The 20,829-nt window shown below is 37.3% G+C and overlaps 1 protein-coding gene across 10 annotated transcripts in view; it reads right to left on the bottom strand.

Moving 5' to 3' along the window:
* abcc9 (ATP-binding cassette, sub-family C (CFTR/MRP), member 9) overlaps positions 1-20,829 on the bottom strand; it is an 89,500-nt gene that overhangs the window by 32,549 nt on the left and 36,122 nt on the right. For 4 of the 10 annotated variants that reach the window (XR_004848954.2, XM_055006336.1, XM_035957196.2 and 1 more), the window contains 16 exons: positions 20,007-20,079; positions 17,838-17,943; positions 16,353-16,391; positions 14,357-14,395; positions 11,639-11,740; positions 11,479-11,563; positions 10,280-10,360; positions 8,440-8,577; positions 7,666-7,791; positions 7,421-7,520; positions 7,023-7,096; positions 5,626-5,853; positions 4,352-4,506; positions 3,984-4,053; positions 3,634-3,791; positions 3,172-3,264 (listed from right to left, as the gene is read on the bottom strand). Coding sequence is in view for 7 of the 10 variants with exons in the window: in XM_055006336.1 (XP_054862311.1) it covers positions 3,172-3,264; positions 3,634-3,791; positions 3,984-4,053; positions 4,352-4,506; positions 5,626-5,853; positions 7,023-7,096; positions 7,421-7,520; positions 7,666-7,791; positions 8,440-8,577; positions 10,280-10,360; positions 11,479-11,563; positions 11,639-11,740; positions 14,357-14,395; positions 16,353-16,391; positions 17,838-17,943; positions 20,007-20,079 (1,667 nt within the window). In the remaining 3 variants the exon portion in view is untranslated. The remainder of the gene's footprint in view (positions 1-3,171; positions 3,265-3,633; positions 3,792-3,983; positions 4,054-4,351; positions 4,507-5,625; positions 5,854-7,022; positions 7,097-7,420; positions 7,521-7,665; positions 7,792-8,439; positions 8,578-10,279; positions 10,361-11,478; positions 11,564-11,638; positions 11,741-14,356; positions 14,396-16,352; positions 16,392-17,837; positions 17,944-20,006; positions 20,080-20,829) is intronic. The other 6 variants (XM_055006337.1, XM_023290130.3, XR_004848956.2 and 3 more) reach the window with 5 other exon arrangements.

Raw genomic sequence — 20,829 nt, 5'->3', positions numbered from 1 at the left:
AACCAGTTGCGACGTTATTCTGTCTCTAGGTTTCTTCTTCAGTCAGTAAGACGCTGCCATCTGAACCAGACGTGGTTTGGAGGGAGACCAGTGGATAATGATAATGGGAACTATCGCATGATTGCCAAGAATCTGTCTCAACATCACATTCACCATTTCTGCATGTATGTGTGTGTGTGTGCGTGTGTGTGTGTGTGGCTCAGTGTTTGTATATTTGTGAGTGTGTGTGTGTGTGTGTGTGTGTGTGTGAGGAAGAGGAAATCCTCAGGGAAGAGAGGAGGAAAAAGCGTGAGAGCTGTTTAATGTTGGATTATATCGTCGATGGGAAACAGGGTGAAGACAGAAATACAAGAAGATGCTTCCACTGATATAACTGTCACTGCAACACAAGATTCTATCACCAGAGTTATACGTAAAACCAGAACTACAAACACTAATATTACCACTACAGCTATGACTGCATTAATCCAAAGTCTTATTCACACATGCATTCAAGGAGCCACAGCCAATAATTTCAAGAGTGGAATTAAGTTTAAGGGATAGTAAAAAAAAAAAATAGTCCTTCATGGATTGTCCAGTTACCTAAGGCCCTGACAGCATTTGAATGTGTCAGTTTTGTGTCTGAATGATCATTTTGCTGACATTTCTGTAATAGTCATAATAGCGATTTTTACTAGATCTCCCTTGGTTTGCAGCCAAGATCACAGAACGTCTTTCCCTTACAGTTTTACATCGATTACAAATGTCAATAAAAATAAACCTTTTCTGCGATGAAGTCTATAACAGGTCAGATTAATGAGGCTCACCAAACTTTATGTAACACAGGTTTTGATGAACAGGAGTTAAGTTTCTTGCTTCCAGGTGTTTAGGACTATTTCCTATGAGTTTATTAAATACCTGCAGCATCAAACAGCATATGAGGGTCTCGAAAAACAAAAGAGCTGCACCAACAACGGCACCGGGAATTTCATTAATAACCTGTTAGTATGGATTCTCTCAACATGGAGACACAAAGAGTCATAATTTAGTTTGTCGCTTCCAGCTGTTTAGGACAATTTCCTCTGAGGTTATTAAGACCTGCAGGATTTACCAGCAGCAGGATACATATGAGCGTCTCAAAAAGCAACAGAGCTGTGAAACAACAGCACCTGGAACTTCATTAATACTCTCCATTTATTCTTTCGACATGAAGACACACAGATTCACAATTTAGTGTGTTGCACCCAGCTGTTTAGGACAATTTCCTCTGAGTTTAGTAAACACCTGCAAAATCACATAGCAGTAGACTCCATATGAGCACTTAGAAAAGCAAAAGACCTGCGAAACAACAGCACTAGTAACTTCATTAATAATATCTATCTATTGTCTCAACATGGGGACACAGAATCATAGTTAAGTATGTTGCTCCCAGGGCGATCAGAGAGCTCAGCTGGCTGGGTGGGCGACCCATGAACAGGGCTATAGTCCCCGATGCAGCGGTCGTGGGCTCGAATTCAGCTCATGGCAATTTACTGCATGTCATTCCCCCACTCTCCTACCCATGTTTCCTGTCTGTTTCTAACTGTCCTATTAGTCCATGGGCCCGGATCCAAAATCTCCAGTATCGGTACCACTCAAGGTGACCAATTCTTTTTGGTATTTTTAACTAGCTATATGTCTCTAGTTTGCATTTTGATATGATAGCCGTTACAGACTCATAGCTTAATAAATGTTATCACTCGTTTAATGGACACAATGAAAGGGTCTGAGCCAAAAGTTGAATTCGACAGGATTATTCCTCGTTATGAAAAAATAAGAAGTGCCACATGCCACACATCATCATCTGTGTTAATAACTTCACAACACAGAACAATACTATAACAAACTTGAGTCTGAGAAAGATTTTGCTGCTATGGTAACAAGACCGTCTGTGACAGAAACAAGAAACAGAATGACAAAGCAAGGCACAAAATGACAAAAACAAGACACAAAATGACAAAAACAAGGCACAAAATGATAAAAACAAGACACAAAATGACAAAAACAAGGCACAAAATGACAAAAACAAGACACAAAATGACAAAGCAAGATACAAAATGACAAAAACTAGGCACAAAACGACAAAAACAAGACACAAAATGACAAAAAAGACACAAAAGGACAGAAACAAGAACAAAATAAGACTCAAATTGACCAAAACAAATAAGCATGAAAAGAAAGTACAGACAAAGAAGAAATGCATTCATCTGGGTCTGATGTTTAACTATATTCTACTAATTAATATATATATATATATATATATATATATATATATATATATATATATATATATATATATATATATATATATATATATATATATATATATATATATATATATACATACATAACATTAATATATTACACTTTCTCAAACCGTTTTATTTGATTATTGACTTATATTACATGTGATCTTTGCATACAGTGAGATTTAAATGAATTGTGCCATACAGTGGTTATGGTGAATGTATCCGTTTCACTAATAAGTGATAAAGCTGCCAGTGTGGAAAGGCTCTCACATCCTAACATACATTTTAGCACCACTTAGGTTTGGTCACCTGAGGTGGTTCCAACATCTGGTCTGGCCCATGGACTATTTCTAACAAAGGCAAAAATGCCCCAAAAATAATAACTTTAAGTACGTTGCTCTCAGCTGTTTAGAACTATTTCCTCTGAGATGATTAAATACCTGCAAAATCAAACAGCAGCAGGATCCATCTGAGCGTCTCCAAAGGGAGAGCTGCACACATTTACACACAACAACAGCACCTTCATTAAAAACTCAGTTTGAGATCTGAGTTTCATTACAGCAGACTGGCTATTTTTATTATACTGTTGGTAAAGTAGTAGTTAGATTATCGTCATCAATAGACAGATTTTTACAACATTTAGGAAACAACCCCAAATAAACCAGGCAATTAGTAATTTGGACATTTGTTTGTTTATGCATTACTATTTACTATACAGAATCACTGGGTATATTGTCTGAATGGTAGAACTTTAATGGACTGATAAAGCAGCAACGTAACATGAGGTTGAATATAATAAGACACAAAAAATACATCCCCTGCAGAAGGTGTACTAATTAATTAGAGCTCCTGGAGTGAGAAAAGCATATTTTTTCTGCTTTTTGTGTGTTTGTATGTGTGGTACCTGAATGCTCTTATTGTGGTCAGACCTTCAGCAGTCTCAGAAAAGTGGCAGAGCAAAGGAAGCTGAGTGGAGTCATCGAGGTCCTGGAGATCCCTGAGTTTTCACAGTAAAACAAATTTCATGTACATTTGTATGTACAACTGTTTGGTGTCCTCTACTGTACACTTACTGCTACCAGATCAGTGCAATATATGTTTGATACTCATACATACATGAACATTATGAATGGAGAACTTGGACTTTCAAACAGTAACAATTCAGTGAAGTTCTAACTTACATTGAAGTTAAACATTTTGGGTTTATAACAATGAGAAATACACAGATTTTCTCAGAACGCACTGATTTTCATCTAGATTTAACATTCCCGTAAATCTCAAAATTGAAGTTTCCTGCAGCAACAATAAATAAACTCCCTGATTTGTTTAAACACAAAGATATGAAAAAAATCCACTGTGTACTCACTTGGAGGCGACCCGGAAATACTTCTGAATGAAGTAGAAGGCCACCCCCAGGGGAACCAAGGCGATCAGAAAAGCAGGAGTGATGGAGGCTATGACCCCGATGGCCGACAAACAGAGCAGCGTGGACCTCGTCAAAGACTCCAGCGTTGGAGGGATGTGCTGAAAGAGAAGAGACGAAGATGTGAGAGCGCATTCATGTTCGGTTTCTGCTCTTAATTTGCAGATAACAGCACTAAAACAAGACTAAAACACGACACACTGAAATATATGTAAAATGTAACTACTGAATGTCTTTTCTGTGCAACACCACAGGCTGACGATAATGTGGATGGTCAAAAATCATCGGCTTACCTGGTCAATGATGTTGGTATCAGCTGAGAATCTGTTGAGAATTTGTCCCAAAGGAGTGATGTCAAAGAACCTGAGGAGAGAGGTCATAAATTTAGTAAATAATACAAAAAATAACACATCTTGGATGGTTTTTCAAAATCAGAATCAATAACAGTTTTATTGGAATGTAGGTTTTTCACACATGAGGAATTTGACGTGGTGTTTAAGTCATATTTGGTGCGGTTATCTGCAAATTAAAAGCAGCTTTTGTGATCTAAAACCAGCTTCTAACCCGTTATAAAGGCTTTACCAGAAGAGAAACGTGAGCTGAACATGTATTTACTGTTGAACTGTAAACCTGGAGGTGTTGTAGTGTAGTGTTTGTGTACCTGATGGGAGCATGGATGATCTTGTTGAGCAGGTTGTGGTGCAGGTTGGTGGCTGCAGAAAGACCCAGAAACTCCACAGTGAGGGATGTGATGAGACATAAAGTGATTCCAGCTGCACACAGGATGATGAACACCGTAAGATAGTAGGAGTCCTGCTGCAGAGAGACAAAAACAATAGAAACATATCGTTAGTGGTAATAACCTAATCACCTCTAATCTTTTGTATGTTTGTGTTGCATCTTGTTCAATTTTTGCTGTTCAAATTTTCAAGCAATTTATTGTCATATGCATTAAAACATACATGCAGATACACTACCATACACACTGTTAAACACATAGATTAACAGAATACAAGCAGCTACATACAGTAAATAAATGTGCTGTTTAACTTGGTATATTTCTACATGTATGCATACACAGTAGAAAAACTAAATAGTTATTAACTGTAATTTTTGGAAAGAACTTACTGGTATTTTGCAGATTTTCTATGTTTTGTTAAATTACAGATAACTAGTAAAATCACAGAAAAAGTATTAATTTACATGGTAACCGTAAAAAAAAAAAAAAAACAGGCCAAAATTGTACACAATGTCCACATCAAAATTCCGTAATTCATAAACTGTAAATCTGTATAAACTGCAAGTTCTTTCATAACATGCAACAGAAATTTTACTACTTTTTACTTTTAAAATCTCCCCGAAATATCATTGTTTTACAAACATTTGCTATTTTCTTTAGAAAAAAATGTATATTAAGGCTTGAAAAATAGCTCAGAATTTTAAATTATTATTTTAGATGTTTCCCATATGTTGTTATATAAAGTTAATATCTAGGAAAATCACAGAAAAAATTATTAATTTACATGCTAACTGTAAAAAAAATAGGCACAAAATTGTAAATAATGGCCACATTTACAATTTAATAATTTGTTCTTTCACAGTGTGTGACCATAGAATTGGAATGTTTACTGTATTTAAATCAGCCACAAAATATTATTGTTTTATGATTTTTTTTTAAATTTACAACATTCCATCAAGCTTTAAGTAACTTTTTCTGCTATCTTTTCTTTTTAAACAGTGCATTATACATTATTCAAATGTAGTTTTCCTTTTTATTTTATATAACTACTCATTTACGTCACCTTTTTATACACTTAAGCAGTTGAGGTTAGAGAGCAGATGAAGTACATGAACTGATTTTATTGAATTAACTAATTACTTGATTAAATTAACTCATTAAGATCCCATAAAACACCCTTGTCAGAACGATCTTACCTCGGCCTCGGGAGCACCAGGCGTAGGAAGCGAGGCGTTGCCGATGTAAGCTGGGCTGGTTCCATTAAACATGTCCGATCCATCTTCTGCACTCTGGTTGGTTTTGGAGGACGTCCAGAGAGCCAACCAGTAATCAATGGTGACGATGACGGAGTGTTTGAGAAGTTTGGAGGAAACCATGAGGAAGACCATGAAGAAGCCACCAGAGGACAGGTAACACCAGCACACCTGAAGAGATAAATGAGTAGTCTCAGTTGGAGATAACGAACGACGGATGGATTAAAGACCTGCACCTAAAATAGTTGTAGCAGATGAACCATTCACTGACATCGCAAATGTCACACATTAGCTAGTTAGTCGGAAATTTAAGAAGTTTAGGATCTTGGGGATAAATTGTGATGTCAATTAAATCAAAAAAGTAACAAATTCTACTATGAGGATAAGAATTATATGCAGAACTCGCAATAATGTTAATCTACTGCAAAAGGTAACAAAATTGGCGCAGCAGCTAATATGAGTCCTACCACTAAACTACCGATCCCAAAAGTAGCTAGGTGGGTTGTTACCTGTCATACTCTTTTAGTTCTATTCTTAGTTCAACTCTTGTTTTATTTTTAAAAAATCCCTGTCCTTGTGGATTTTGAGGTGTTTGCTTCCTCCCTTTGTCTGTTTTCCCTCTTCTTTTGATTGCCCTCACTAGTTTCACGTGTCTTTATTCCCCAATTTAGTTTTTTTGTGAATAGCCCACTCTTTCCCTCTTTCTTTGCCAGTTTGTCTGTTCACTAACCTCGTGTTTACCTGCCTGGTTTCTTCCTTCTACTCTGGTTTGTACATTTAGTTCTTTGAATCCTGCTTGTCCACACCGTTTGCCTCCCTCATGCTTATCTGCCTCGTATTACTCATATTCATCATCAGATTCTGGTATACACGTGGATTCTGCAGCCTTTTAGCAAGGTTTAATAATGTTCTTGTTGCCACAAGCTGCCTGCCATGTGTGACACTTTCCTTTATGATAGCTAACGTTGACACTAAAGCATTTCTAAAGAACTCATTCGTTTTACTTCTACAGAATTGGGAAATGTTTCCAAGGCACACAGACGCTTGAAGGTGAAGTGACCCAAAGAGGTTTTAGCTAGCAGTAGTGCCAAAATGATAAGAACTGAAAATACAAACACCAACTCAATTTGTTGACCAGTTTTCTTAGCAGAGCCTTAATTTACTCAAGCATATCAGGCATTTTTGAACATCAAATGCTCAGAAAAGCACAAGAAAATGTATAAATTTCTGTCAAGTAAGATAGCAGAGACCTTTAATGTGTACAAATTGATCTTAATGTCCTGCACAGTCAGCCCAACGAATGCCATTCTAAGCCAGGAAAAAACCCAAGAGTGGATTACCTTCCAGGGGATCTTTGATCGTCTGTTGGTGGTCATGGACATGTTGTCATCATCTTCCTCCTCCTCTTCTTCCTCTGTTATAATAACATCAGATTTACAATGTCATTCAAGGAAACAATGCAATTATTTCACATTTTCATCAAAGATACAGCAAAAACAGCTGAAGGTTTTGATGAGATATACATAGAGCCTTGAATCTTTTTTCATTCAATTCCATATAAAATGCGGCATCTGCTCAGACTTTTGCCAACATTTCCACTCAAATTTCAGACGTTCAGTGATGTGTGATTACGTGTTATCATGTATTTTGCATTTTAGAAGGAAACGTAGACAACTCCAGATAATATTAAAAGCGTTCAACTAGAAATGAGCCACAAGATTAAAAAGGAATCCACCACCTTCGTCCTCATCATCTATTTGGTTCTTGGCCTCTCTGGAGTAGAAAGCTCTCCTCAGCGTCTTCCTTTCAAGTGTTGTTTGACTGTCCTGCTGTATGTCCTACAAACCGACAGTAGATAAGAGAAACATTACAATAGAGATAAATCACATCCTTTACAGTCGAGCCGTCTCTGTTACTGTCAGTTTTAAAATGGCTGCTGTTTATATCTGCGTAATCTCAGCAGGTTGGCTGAGATATATTTACCTTCTCCAGCTCCTGGTCCTGTCTGTTCATCAGGGTTTTCCAGTGATCGTAAAGCTCAACGTCATGAGTCTGGATGTCCTTCAGGGTTCCCTCTCTCAGCACAGAGCCGTCCTTCATGGCTATGATCTGGAAAAAAGGCACCGTAAAAGGTGTTCAGGTGAAGGTGAGGGTTGACTGAAGTAAGTATTGCTCACTAAATAGTCTTTAAACTACTGTATAGGTTCACCAGGTTCGTCAATATGCTGACATTCGGACAAATTCTCGTTGATCGGGCAATAGGGTTACTTTCCAGGAGAAAAGCACCACTTCATTGATTTATCTAGTATTTTTGACAGCATTTTCACAGCCTTGAACTGGTCCAACGTGATGGAGACTACAACATCTAAGCAATTTAAAGTCTACTGAACATTTGCTAGACTCCAACTAAAAATGTCAAAGAAGTTGCTGGTTTGGCTGCATTTTGTTCAGACATTAGGCCAAAAAGTTAGATATAAACGTCAGGGTTCAACAGCCAACATAGCAGATCATCTAAAATATTTACCAGCTGATATAGCTCTATTTTCAGAAATTATATGAATACTCCAGGCCTGCTCTTTTCATTTCAGCACAAAATAGCCAGGAGAAAAAGATTCAATATGCTGCAAAAAATAGCTTTTAGTGTAGATTTAGAATGCAAGTAAGGATGCATGTTGAGTAATCTCAGTGCTTTAAGGAACATGTAGTTCATCTGTGGCCCTATCTGGAGTATTTTTGGCTTCAGATTGAACATCTTACCCAGTCAGCGTGGATAAGATACTGCAGTTTGTGGGTGACGAGGACCACTGTTCGTTTATCATCCTGCAGAAACTTGAGGATTCCTTCCTGCATCAGGTGATCACTGAGGTGGATGTCCAGCGCCGAGAAGGGATCATCCTGTGAGATGTTACAGAGATGGATACCATGGAAATTAGAATATTTTCATAGGGCGACTGACAATCAGTCATCCCGTAAGGGTTCAATGCAATTTACAGCAAACAGACATTTTGGACTCAGCTGGAAAGAAACTGACGCAGATAAAAGTACGACTGCCCTGACGTTGCCCTGGACTCTGTCAGGTTTCCCAGTTCTAAATGAATTCCTGGGAGATCACATCACTTATTATCAGGATTATTCCTGACAGTGAAGTCAAGGATTGTGGGATATTTCCTGGGAAGCTTCCAGAAAATTATGTAGTACGTCATCAGTTTGTGATTTTGAGCAGAGAAGCTCCAAATACAAGCTGTAAATCTAAATTTGTTTAAAATGATACTGGACTTGGTATTGGGAGACATTAAATATTAAATGACTTGGATTGAGTTAGAGGTATAAAAACAAAAAAAAAAAAAGAAAAAAACTTTATCGGGACATAGCAGACGTACTTAACCTTAGTTATTAGTTTTAACAGTTATGTCAAAGTGAAAATAAGGGCAACATCAACATTTTAAATTAAATGTAATGTTTTGCATAAGCAATAGATTTCATTCAAAACCCACTAGAGGATTCTTCCCAATGACCCAAGGAAGACGCTCCTTTTCAACATTTTATATTTAGCTTTACAATAACAAAGCTGTAGTCTGTCATAACTACCCTCTGCATATGTTTACTTAAGTTTGTGAACACAATACACTGTTATTCAAAAAATATATAAATGTTTTAAAAGAAAATAGACATTGCCTTTAAGATGGTCATCTTGATGGTCAGCTTACTATATATAGTGCTGTTGTTTTGTTTGAATGAATTTCAGGTTTTTTTTCTCAGTTTTTTGCAAGTAGGCACAGCAGATCCATTAAATGCACCATGTATACTAACTAAAACATCTCCATATCTCTGTATGAGCTCCTCCAGTTCTGCCACATCCGTTGCTGAGATAATTTGATTGTCTCTACATGTTTATATTGAAGTTATCAAATTATACTGACACATTAATGAACACCAAGCAGCATGTAAGCTCCTCTGGATAGCAGCGTCTGCCAAATCTACATTAACATCAGTCTAACTGGTGGGAGGATGCTATAGAGTGTGTTCTTTAATAGCGAGTGTATGACGTTTATATTCAGTGATCAGATATGAAAAGCTCCAGCAGCTGCACTCTCGTAGTTAAATAATCAAAGAAAACATTCCCTCGGCGCTATACATCACAATTCTATACATTTTGTTAGGAATCCAGACATTACAAGGCGTCGAGAGTGTATTAAAGAACGCCAGAGATGGCTTTTAATGTAGAACGTACGCTTGACAACCAATTAAAGTTTGCAGTGGCAGCAACAAGAAATCATGCGGCTACTCAGAAAGATAAATACATGACGGCACAGCAGAGTAAGAAACAGACGCCTCCTCATCTCAGCGGCCAACAGACACATCAAACAGCACTGTGAGATACAATCAGTCATAACAAAAAGGAGGATTTCTTCACTGAGTGGTGGATTTTTATATAATTTAGCTTCACACAACATCACTGGAGAAATACATGTGTTCAGAAATAATCATTACAGTCATGAGAGGTCTTTCTTTCCAATGTGAAATAATGAATATATTGTAAATATGTTAAAGTCACCAGTGTTTGTAGTGTTGTGTACATTTTTTTTTTAAATTTTACCAAGAAGACGATGTTGGTGTTCTGGTACAGAGCTCTGGCCACACAGATTCTCTGTCTCTGGCCTCCACTCAGGTTGATGCCCTGAAACAGAAACACATCACGAAATACACAAACCTTTAAAATACCATAACAGAAAATTAGGACTGAAATATCACAAGTGTCCAATCTATGCAAAATATTCAAAGACAATGACTTCAAGGTGCTGTTTTGAGAAAATAAATCAAACAGAAACATGATGAATACCTAATAAATAAATACGACGATCAATTATTAGTAGTCAAACAGACCAACAACCACTATTTGAAACTGATATACATTTTCGGAAAAAACAACAACAAAAAAAGAAACCTCTGGGATCAAAAGATGAAGAGAAGCGACTGCATTTAAATAATTAATCTTTTCAGGAACCATTTCATTCTTTATCCACTGGTGGGTTAAAAAGCCTCAAAATTATAGCATTAATCAGAGTCAGGAACTATAAAAACTGAAAAAAATCTATGAATTTTTAACTTTTCAGCAATCCTTCTACTAATCATGTGTGACATGCAGTTCTGTTAGGAAAATTAACCAAATACAAGCTATAAATAATCATAATATTTAATCAAAAATCACAATATTCGTCGTCTCATTTAAAAATTCCCTAAAAATTCACCATCTGCACCAGATCCTGTAAAAAAAATTCACATTCATACGACAAAAATTCTGTAAATATTCGGCTGAGTTTTCAGGCTGTGTATACACAAAGCAGAGAGAAACAAATATTTGTAAAAATATCTATAACTTGTCAAGTCACTGTTTTGTATTCCAGTGTTGGGAACAATGCGGGCACTTGGAAAAATATTGTACATGTTCATTCCAAATTTTTCGACAGTAAATAATCAAAGAAATTCAGCTATAGGTTGTTTTTGTTTCTATGACTAATGGTAGTATAACGGTGTCTTAGTGTACAGAAGACATTTTTAGCTTCTCGTTAATTCTAGTCGTGGTTGTGCTGTTTTCAGAGAGGTGCAGGACTTTGTATTGCAGTGAAAAATGAGCCCACGGTGAGTAAAAACATCACAGGAGCAAAAAGCACTGCTTGGGATTTAGGTGGTTTAAAAATGCAGACACTGATTATTCTAAAAATGGTGAATATGAGAGCTGACCCCTAATAAACAATTATGAATATGTATTTAGCAGTAAATCAAAGATGTGTTCACCCTCTCTCCAATCTCAGTTTGGTCTCCAAAAGGCAGCAGGTCGATATCCGGCTGCAGAGAACAGGCGTCAATCACGGCTTTGTACCTGAAAAACAAAACATGAACATTAAAACGAATAAACACTGAAGCTCCACTGTGAAATGCGCTGTAAGGTTTCTACCTTTGCTTGTTAAAAGGGCTGCCGAAGGTGATATTTTCCTCCACTGTGGCGTTGAGCAGCCAGGACTTCTGGGCAGCGTAGGCCACAGAGTATCTGTTCTTGCTGGGTGCATCATGGGAAATAGAGGCAAACAGATAGCAGGTAAGAACTACAGGTCCAGTATTCATAAAGCTTTGAAGAGCAGAAATACTGATCGTTGGTCAGTTTTCTGACCGTTACAGCTGATTCCTTCTACTGAAATTTACTTTTTGTTCTACGTAGCTCATCAAGTAGACAATCATTTTATGGTTAAATCTTTTAATTATGAAAAATAAAGTGAATTTTAGTGGGAAAAAAGCTCTTATTTTGTACTTTTTAACACAAGTTGGTGTAAGTTTTCAGGAACTTGACCTTATTTTCTTCTTTACAGCTAATAGAAGAATTAAATTATTTTGTGCACAGTTCACATGATTAGAATGAGATATCAACCAACTGTGTACTGGTAATTCAAAATATCATTGATTTTATGGTCAATCATTTGTAAAAATGGAGTCTTAATTAACATCAACCATTTTTGTACACAATATCTCTATGACAAACTGTGTCTTTAATCAATAAGGTTTTTACAGATTTTTCATTCTTACTTTATTAATGCCCCCCTATTATCTATTTCATATTTCATATTTTAAGTGTCTGGTTTGTACCAATTGTAAGCTTAGAAAGAGACAACTCTTTATTCTATATAATAATAATAATAATAATAATATTTCAATCTTTCATTTCTAAAAGTTGTGCCAATACAGGATTAGAGAGTAAATGTTAGATCAATACTTCTGCTCTAATCAGCTTTATGAATGCGGCACCCAAACATCAAATATAAAAAAAGGGAAGTCGAGAGAGAGGATTATGTTTGGAAAAGCTGCCAAACACCACCGCAATATGAAGAATAGTTGGTCAGATATGAGGGATAAATATGAATCATGGATTGGGTTAATGATGAGCTGTGAATAACCAACGACGGCAACAACAACAATCACCAGCAGCACCAACTACAGCAACACAAACATGGAAAAAAACATCTACGAACAAAGACAACAACCACTGTAGCAGTCTGCTGGGAGTCTGACGTGAGAACAAGACAACAAAATGTTTTGGTCGTGACAGTTTTTAAGAATTTGTCTCTAAAAACACTTTTGTAACTTAAAGCTGTATGCCTTTTTGTATTTCTGTTTAAATGCCTTCCTTATCTGATAGTTGAAATTTTATTATTATGATTAATGAATTGCTCAACGTATGAGATAACTTTTATAAATGTAAGCTGTAGTGTAAGAGTGTGTACATGTAGAAGTAAACGTGTCAAAGAACTGCATGGTGCTAAATTCTGCATATTTACACACAAGAGATAAACTTAGACATTAGTAAATAGAGTGTAATATGTATAATGCTATATATTCCCTGTCTGAAAAGGGCTTTTGAGTAACAGCAGTGACTCCCAGCATTAAAAGCACAAACCACTCTGGGATCAGACGGCACAAAACCAATGATGTCCTCAATGGAAGAAGAGTAATATGTTGGCTAGAGAACAGCACATTCTAAGTTCTAATGCTGCTGCCCATGAACACACACATATTAGCACGATGCTGAATGATCATTATGTCTACTAATTGATTAGCTGTTTGCTCTATAAAATGCCAGAAAATGGTGGCGTAACTAATCAGTGTGTCCAAAATGGCGTCCTTAACTGTCCTGTTTTGTCCACAACCCAAAGATACTCAGTTTACTGTCACAGAGGAGGAAAGAAACCAGTAAATATGCAAATTCAAGTCGATGGAATTAGAGAATCCTGAACATTTTTTTCTAAAAAATGTACTTAAACCATTGAATCAATTCTGAAAATAACTTGCCATTAAAGTTGACAACTAATCGATTAGTAACTGCAGCTCTACCGCAGGTTAAAGAAAAGAAAGACACTATACCAGTATCAGCCCCAACTGTAGAGTTTCTAATTCATCAACAATAAAAAAAAGTTGGGGTCTGCAACTTAAAAAGCAGAGTTGCAAGCAAAATCATGAAATAAACACAGATTTGAAAAATATGCATCATGAACTGAAATCTAAGAAAATAAAACATTTCTTACGTTTCATTGTTTTACTTCCAGTCTCGTTCAAAGACTACTTCAAATATTTTTAGTTGTTCCTTCCTTTGTGTTTTGTAAAGCATTTTGTGGATGAAAGGTGCTATAAAAATGTCAACCAATCAATCAGACTTTATCTTTATGGCACTTTTCAAACAAACTGAATGTAAAATAAAGTGCTTAAAAGAGCAAAAGGGGAAAAGAATAGTACATACATAATAATAAAAAGCCATGCATCCATTATCTATACACCACTTAATCTTTTGTAGGGTTGCAGTAATAACACAAATACAAAAGACAAAAAACAATCTATATTCGCATTAAAGAAAGAGCGACAAAACTGCATTGTGAAAAAAACAAACTGCACATAACTAATAATCTTACAGAAAGTGATGTAGCTTATATGTATGTGTTCATGAACATCACAGCCTGAAAAGAAATCCTTTGGTGTTCAGTACAAAACAGCACTTTGTTCGGAATGAGTCACAGTAACAACAAAAGATGGAGTTAAAACTGATGAAAGGAAAAGGAAAAGAAGGAGAAAGAAGAGTCAAAAGGTCACTTCAGATGTGAAACAGAAAGCAGGAAACCGGAAGAACTTCTACCTCCTGATGTCTTCGTCAGACTCTTCTGTCTCTGACCAACTGTCAAAGTCAGTCAGTGTGTTAGAGTTGCAATAAACCGCAAATAAATTTATGTTTGTGAGTGGAAATATGGAAAAGAAAAAAAGACGAGACAGAAGCAGGACACAGATAAAAAGACAAAGAAAAGCAAAACCTTTCTTTTTGTGAAAAAGAGAAAGAAGAAGGAAAAAAGTGACGACACCAACATTAAAAAACAAACGGAAGAACTACGTTTCCATGACAGTAAAGACATAATGTTAGCCTGCAAAGTGTTAATTGAATTAACCTTCCCACCCAGAAAAGAAGGACCATGTAAGTGATGCAGTCATGGTCTGTCTGTGATAATTAGGTTTGGTGGCTTCTTCGACAATGATGTCTCATATTTTATGCGTCGGAGGGCGTGTAAATATTAAGTAAGTGCATTAATACAGCTTTAATAGGATGAGTCCTTGTGTTGAATGACGAATCTCCTAAAATGTGGCAAAACAGCGACCATGCAACTCAACTTTCATTTTGGGCAAGAAGAAGAAGTCACAGGAAGCCAGATCTAGTGAGCTGGGAGAGTGGAAAGTCCTGAAAATTACAACTAAACAGCATTCCCAATTAGTTTTTGAAAGAAATATATTTTCTCCCACTACGATGACAACATTATGACATATCGGGAAACATTTCCAGTTTCAAACAACCACAAAGTCAATGTCAGAAGGTTGGAAGGGCAGATGGTAGCATCAGTCAGAATCACCTGGTAGACTGCGGTTCATGCCCTCTTACAACCATTATTTTTAGAATGAAGTGTCATTTTCACACACTGTTTGCTGAGGTTTAGGGAAAATATCATGGTTTGGGTTAAAATACTACCTTTTCAAAGTGTGTTAAAAGCTTTTCCTTCCTTTGTTGGGCTCACAATGTGACTAGCCCATGTGATCACTAGGAAGAAAAGAGGCAACAGTTGGAAAGCCACACAGTAAATGGCAGACATGTCAATTAGAAGTTCTTGTGATACGTCACAAACCAACGTAATCCCCTAGAGAAAGTATGCTGCCCTCAAGACGTAATTGAGAACGCAGTTTAGCCATGTGGGAACCTAATGTTTGGGATACAACGCTTAGATGGCGGGGCTAATAGGTCCAGATGCCCTAAACAAATCAGTCCTGTGTTCTAATGCTACATTGTGTTAGCTAATGGTGTTGAAAGGCTCATTGATGATTAGAAAACCCTTGTGCAGTTATGTTAGCACATGGAGAAAAGTGGGAGTTTTCATGGAAAACATGAAAGTGTCTGGGTGACCCCAAACTTTTGAACAGTAGTGTATCTGTTAATAGACATCATGTTGAGCGAGGAAAATGGATACAAAAGATTAAAAAACACTACGTCTGGGGAAAAAAACTATCTTGGACAGCCTTTGTGTAGCATTATTTACCTGGCTATCACTATTCTCTTTACATTTTTAGGAAGAACCTGGCGGCTGTTATCAGACTCAAATGTATTATTATAACTTATTATAGATGACAGATCACTTAGTGGCTACATTGGCCAACAGGTCAATGTGTACAAACTCATTTAAACTCTGTGTGTTTTCCTGATTTCTGGAATGTCTTTGAATAATTGAGCCCATAACAAATGGAAAGCATTTCTGGTGAACACAGCAAATGTGTTACCGAACATCAGCATAGCCAAAGAAGCAAAAATGATCTTGGAAAACATCAGAATCTGTGGCGCGCTGCTCTGAAATCAAGCTAAGCTGAACCAAGAGCTTCACCAGTGGGCATTAAGTACCACAGGTGAACATTCTGATGTTGATTCCTGACACTTTCGCATCTGTTCTGGGCATATTTGGCTGTATTTCACTGAAGGTTTACCTGGTTAAACTTGAGAGAAGCCACTGTAAGTAAGACAAGTCATCTAAACAGCTAAATCTGAATGTCGACGGTCTGTTTAATGACAATGTTTTAGAAAGAAGAGATCAGAGAGAAAGTACCTTATGTTCCCCTCGTTGATCATCTCACAATCAGGCAGCCTGATGTGGCAAGAAGGCAGGAGGTAAAGTGATAGAAACCACATACATATATATCCAGAGATGCATTCAGAGGTTAGTGTCCAGAAGCAGATGCAATCTAAGAGTTTAATGCACATTGTACTTGAAAATGAGTGCAGTAAGATTGGAAAAAGACTCAGACAACTAAAGCTGGAATGGCAGAAAGAAGAAGCCCAGTTATTTGCACCATGTTTTCAATTGGAGATGTTTAGATGAGGTTTTAGTGATGAAAACAATATTTCAGAAGCATTGGAAAAGAAAAAGTGTGGTAAATAATTCAACCTTAATTGAACAGACGTGCTTTCTGTATTATCAGTTACATTAATTTTAGATATATGCTCATTAAAAATGACAAATTTTATAGATCAAATCTGTCTCCTGAGTGTCCATGTGCATAAAACAAAGTCTTTTCCTTTTCAAGTCTTCAAAATGCACTAAAATTGTGCAAGCAGCTTTAAAGAACAGTAACAATTTCCAGTGACTGCTGTCTCACTAATCCTAAAGCAAAACATAGTGCCAATGGCATTCAGATTGGAGCTTATTCAAGTAACCAGCACCCCTTAGCGAGGCAGTAAAAGCATGAAATTGTCAGAATATTAAAGGAATAGTTCTCTGAAGTGGGGTTCTATCAGGTAAAAATACATCAGTATCAGTGTAACAACCAGATTCTGTTGACACAAACTATTATTTAATCTCGTAGAATACAGAAGCTGCTTTGCCACTGTGTGACTTTGGTGTTTTCACATGTTAGTTTGGATTCCAACTCTGTCATGGTGCCCCTTTACAGCAAAACTACAATACTTGAATGTTGTCGGAAAACGGTATCGTGTATCAGCAGTTATTAGACATTAAATGAGTGAGAACCTTGATCTGGACATTCCTAATTATCATTATTATCAAATAAAACAGGCAACACAAAAGGTGTCTGATTTAAACATCACGTCCTGTAATAAAAGACCTTCAAGTAGGATTTTACAGGTTTCCTTGCTTTATGTTCCTCTCAAAGCCTGCATTTGAAGAATTTAAAGATCCTCCATGATGGCAGAGTAGGAATGATTTCCAGGAAAGAGGACATAAATTAGTTACTTAAACAAAAGCAAAGTTGTAAGCGAGTTTGCAGTTGGCACCTTGGCCTCCAAGACAATTCGGCTGCACACAAAACTAGACATTCAACCAACTGCAGATTTTAATTGTTCTTCCTCAAGTGTTGTGAGAGTAAAAGTAAACACCTTCATATAATTTCCTCAGTAGGCCATCAGCCCACCATTGTGTTACCTCATCTGGTGATACATGTTGACTGAAAATCTTCTAAATTGCCACTTTAAGGTGAAAATCTACTGCTCCCAACTGGTTTGGGTCTTAAGTAACATACCAGTAAATTCTTGCATATGACCTGATGTTCTATAAAGTGCTGTTGTAACATCTTACTTGCTCCAGTAGACTCTTCCTTCAATGGCTTGCATCTCGCCAAGCATGGCTAGCAGCAGAGAGGATTTCCCACAACCCACCTGGCCCACGATCATCGTCAGCTGACCTGAGATAGAAACAAGCAGAGAACATGGAGAATGTCACTGAGTGTGTAGAAGACACCTAAGACCAATAAAACACATTTAAATCTTGCTTTTATATTGAAAAGTTTCTGTATCGACTATTCCATACTGAAACTGGGGTCATAGGTCAGAAAAGGTGGAGTCATCTACCACAGCCGAACTATTCTTAATCTCTTTGATTAAAGAAAATGAAAATAATGGACAAATACACGGTGAAACTTAAGTTTTATCTGCATTCCTTAAAAACCAAAAAGACATACTAATCCTTGAAATTCAACCCTCCCAATGACAAAAATAATTCTGTTCAAAATTTATCCATCCACACCGTATGCCGAAAGTCAATCCTAAATTCAAAGAAATCCCTCGAAGAACAACCACATTATATTAAACAACCTCTATATAAAAAAACGTTATCAGTAGAGAAACACACATAGTTCAGTTCCTAAATGACATTACAGCAACACTTGGCAGAACAACAAATCGTCTTAGTAATGGCATAACTGGGATTGCAATCGAGTCACTTCCCAGGGGAAGATGCAAGTGTGTGTGTGCGTGTGTGTGTGTGTGTGTGTGTGTGTGTGTGTGTGTGTGTGTGTGCGTGTGCGTGTGCGTGTGCGTGTATGATATACTACACCAGCCTCCTCAACATGACTTAGTCTCCTGACACTTGGCATTTGACTGACAAGTGTGCAGCATTACTATAACTGTAACAGCAGCCTGCATGATTCATTCAGATATTAGCAGCGTTCTCACAGCGTGAGGCCGGGTGGAAGGAAGAGAGGTAGGTAAGTAAGTAAATACACAGGTAAATATGGCGGTAGGAAGGTATTTAAGTCCCTCAGAGGAGACGAAAAGAGCTCTGATCACTCAAAACCCCAGTTGTATCCCAAAAGCTTCTCATGGCATGTCCAAAACCACCTGGAGCTTCAGAAGTCCCTACTAGAGATGAAAATTAAAAAAAAAAAAATTCTTACCCAATAATCAGCCACCTTATCAATCAATAACTGATGATACAAACTCAATAGGAATCTTTCTGTGTCCTGACACAGCTGCTTTAAATGCGGTTAAGTGATCTGGACGCTCCAGTTGCTTAGATTGTCAGCTAATAGGTCACAATGATGCTGTCTTAATGGCCAGCGGGCATTAAGCATCACAGGAGACTTTCTCATGGTGGCCCTTTATTAGCTAAACTCCCACAGTGCTCACTGTTTGGCGACAGAAATTTAGATAGTTCGAGTAACCGCGTCTTCTGGTCACTATAGTGTTAAACAGAAAGAGGCTCCACCTGGAGGCCCAACCAGGTACTACAAAAAACATACTACTAATTTTCTGACATGTATGTCCTTCAATTATTTTTAATTGGTTAAATTATTAACGGCAATTCACTGATTAACATGTATTCATTAACATCTCTATACCATGTATTCCACGGATGGGTGAAAGAACCATTGGAAAGGTGGATCGCGACTGGTAATTAATGCTAATTGCTTTGCTTTCATATCTGTTCCTAACTAAACCATAAAGTAACAGTTAAGATTAACAGCGCTGATTGTTGAATGAGAAACAAACTTTAATCTAATCTAATCTTATCTTTAGTCTATTTAAACGTGTCTTCAATGACAAAAAAAAATCACAAATATGCTTTTTTTTAAAGTGCATTTAAGCATTATTTGCAGTTATGTCAGTCTCTGGGTCTACTGGCATTTTTACTAAATTATGTTTTACTAATTATTTTAAATGTTAATTTAAATATGCTTGGATGTAAGTGATTTCTGGTCTGGCAGAAATCATATGCTTTGTTCAGACTGCGAGCAAATCCGATTTTATCTCAAATCAGACCATCTATAATCTATTATTTGCAAGTGATCAGTTTGGATTTGTCTTTTCGGGCATCTTCTACATAGTTTTCTTTTTTCACTGCAGCAAAGCAACTTTTGAAAAACTGTCTTGTTCACAGAAATTACATTTAATGTGCATTTTTTTGGTTGTGCAGACTTTAGAAATCCATCTGGAAACAATCTGGATGTACCAAAAAATGGATTCCTACCTGTGGGGATGCGGATGTTGATGTCCGACAGCGTCAACAGGTTACTTCCCCAAGTGAAGGATCCATTGCTCACCTAAACAAAAACAAAAAGACAGATGAGGAGAAATCATCAATAAATGAATGAGATAATGTTGCTTCTTCTTTGATTGTTTGTGCTGCATTTTCTCACCAAACTTCCATTATGCAACACGAGTACGTGCTGTTTCCCTGTTAGTCAACTGAAGTACAGCACATGACCCGTTCTATGGCCTGACCCAGAGTTTAAGAAACCTTAACAGTGAGTTCACTGCTGAGATAACTGCAGTACACAAGCAGGAACACACTGCGCTCATCGTACGAGGGACATCGAACCAAATGTCGCTCTGTGACGCATTTCTCAGGTTCTGCAGAGGTCATTTCAGTCAGCGCTGACAAATAAAACATCATTACACAAGAGGGGCAGGTGCTGCAGCTTTGTTTTGTCAGAACAGGATCCACATTTGTTTCTGTATTCAGGAAAATGATTTTAGAAGAGTCATCACAAGGGTGAGAACAAAATGGGGTCACGTGATGGCGCCGAGCAAGATGGCTGCTTAGGTGTTGGGCTCCGACAACACCGGTGCAAATATTGTGTGAACATACCGGCATTCTTAACTTTTATATTACTCTTTTCACTCACAAGTTGCCGGTGACAACCACCTTTCAGTAGCACCATGCCGAACGTCCGGAAAAATGATGCAAACGCTTCTCAGCAACAGCAAAGCACCAGACCCGGTCAAAGCTGCAAACCTAACCAGGCCTCTCCTCCTTCGCCGGATCAGAAAGGCGTGGAAGAGTCCATCTC

Source organism: Amphiprion ocellaris, chromosome 21 (genome assembly GCF_022539595.1).
Source record: "Amphiprion ocellaris isolate individual 3 ecotype Okinawa chromosome 21, ASM2253959v1, whole genome shotgun sequence".
Classification (NCBI taxonomy): domain Eukaryota; kingdom Metazoa; phylum Chordata; class Actinopteri; family Pomacentridae; genus Amphiprion; species Amphiprion ocellaris.
The sequence above is the reverse complement of the archived record's forward strand: the minus strand, read 5'-3'. Positions and strand labels throughout refer to the sequence as shown.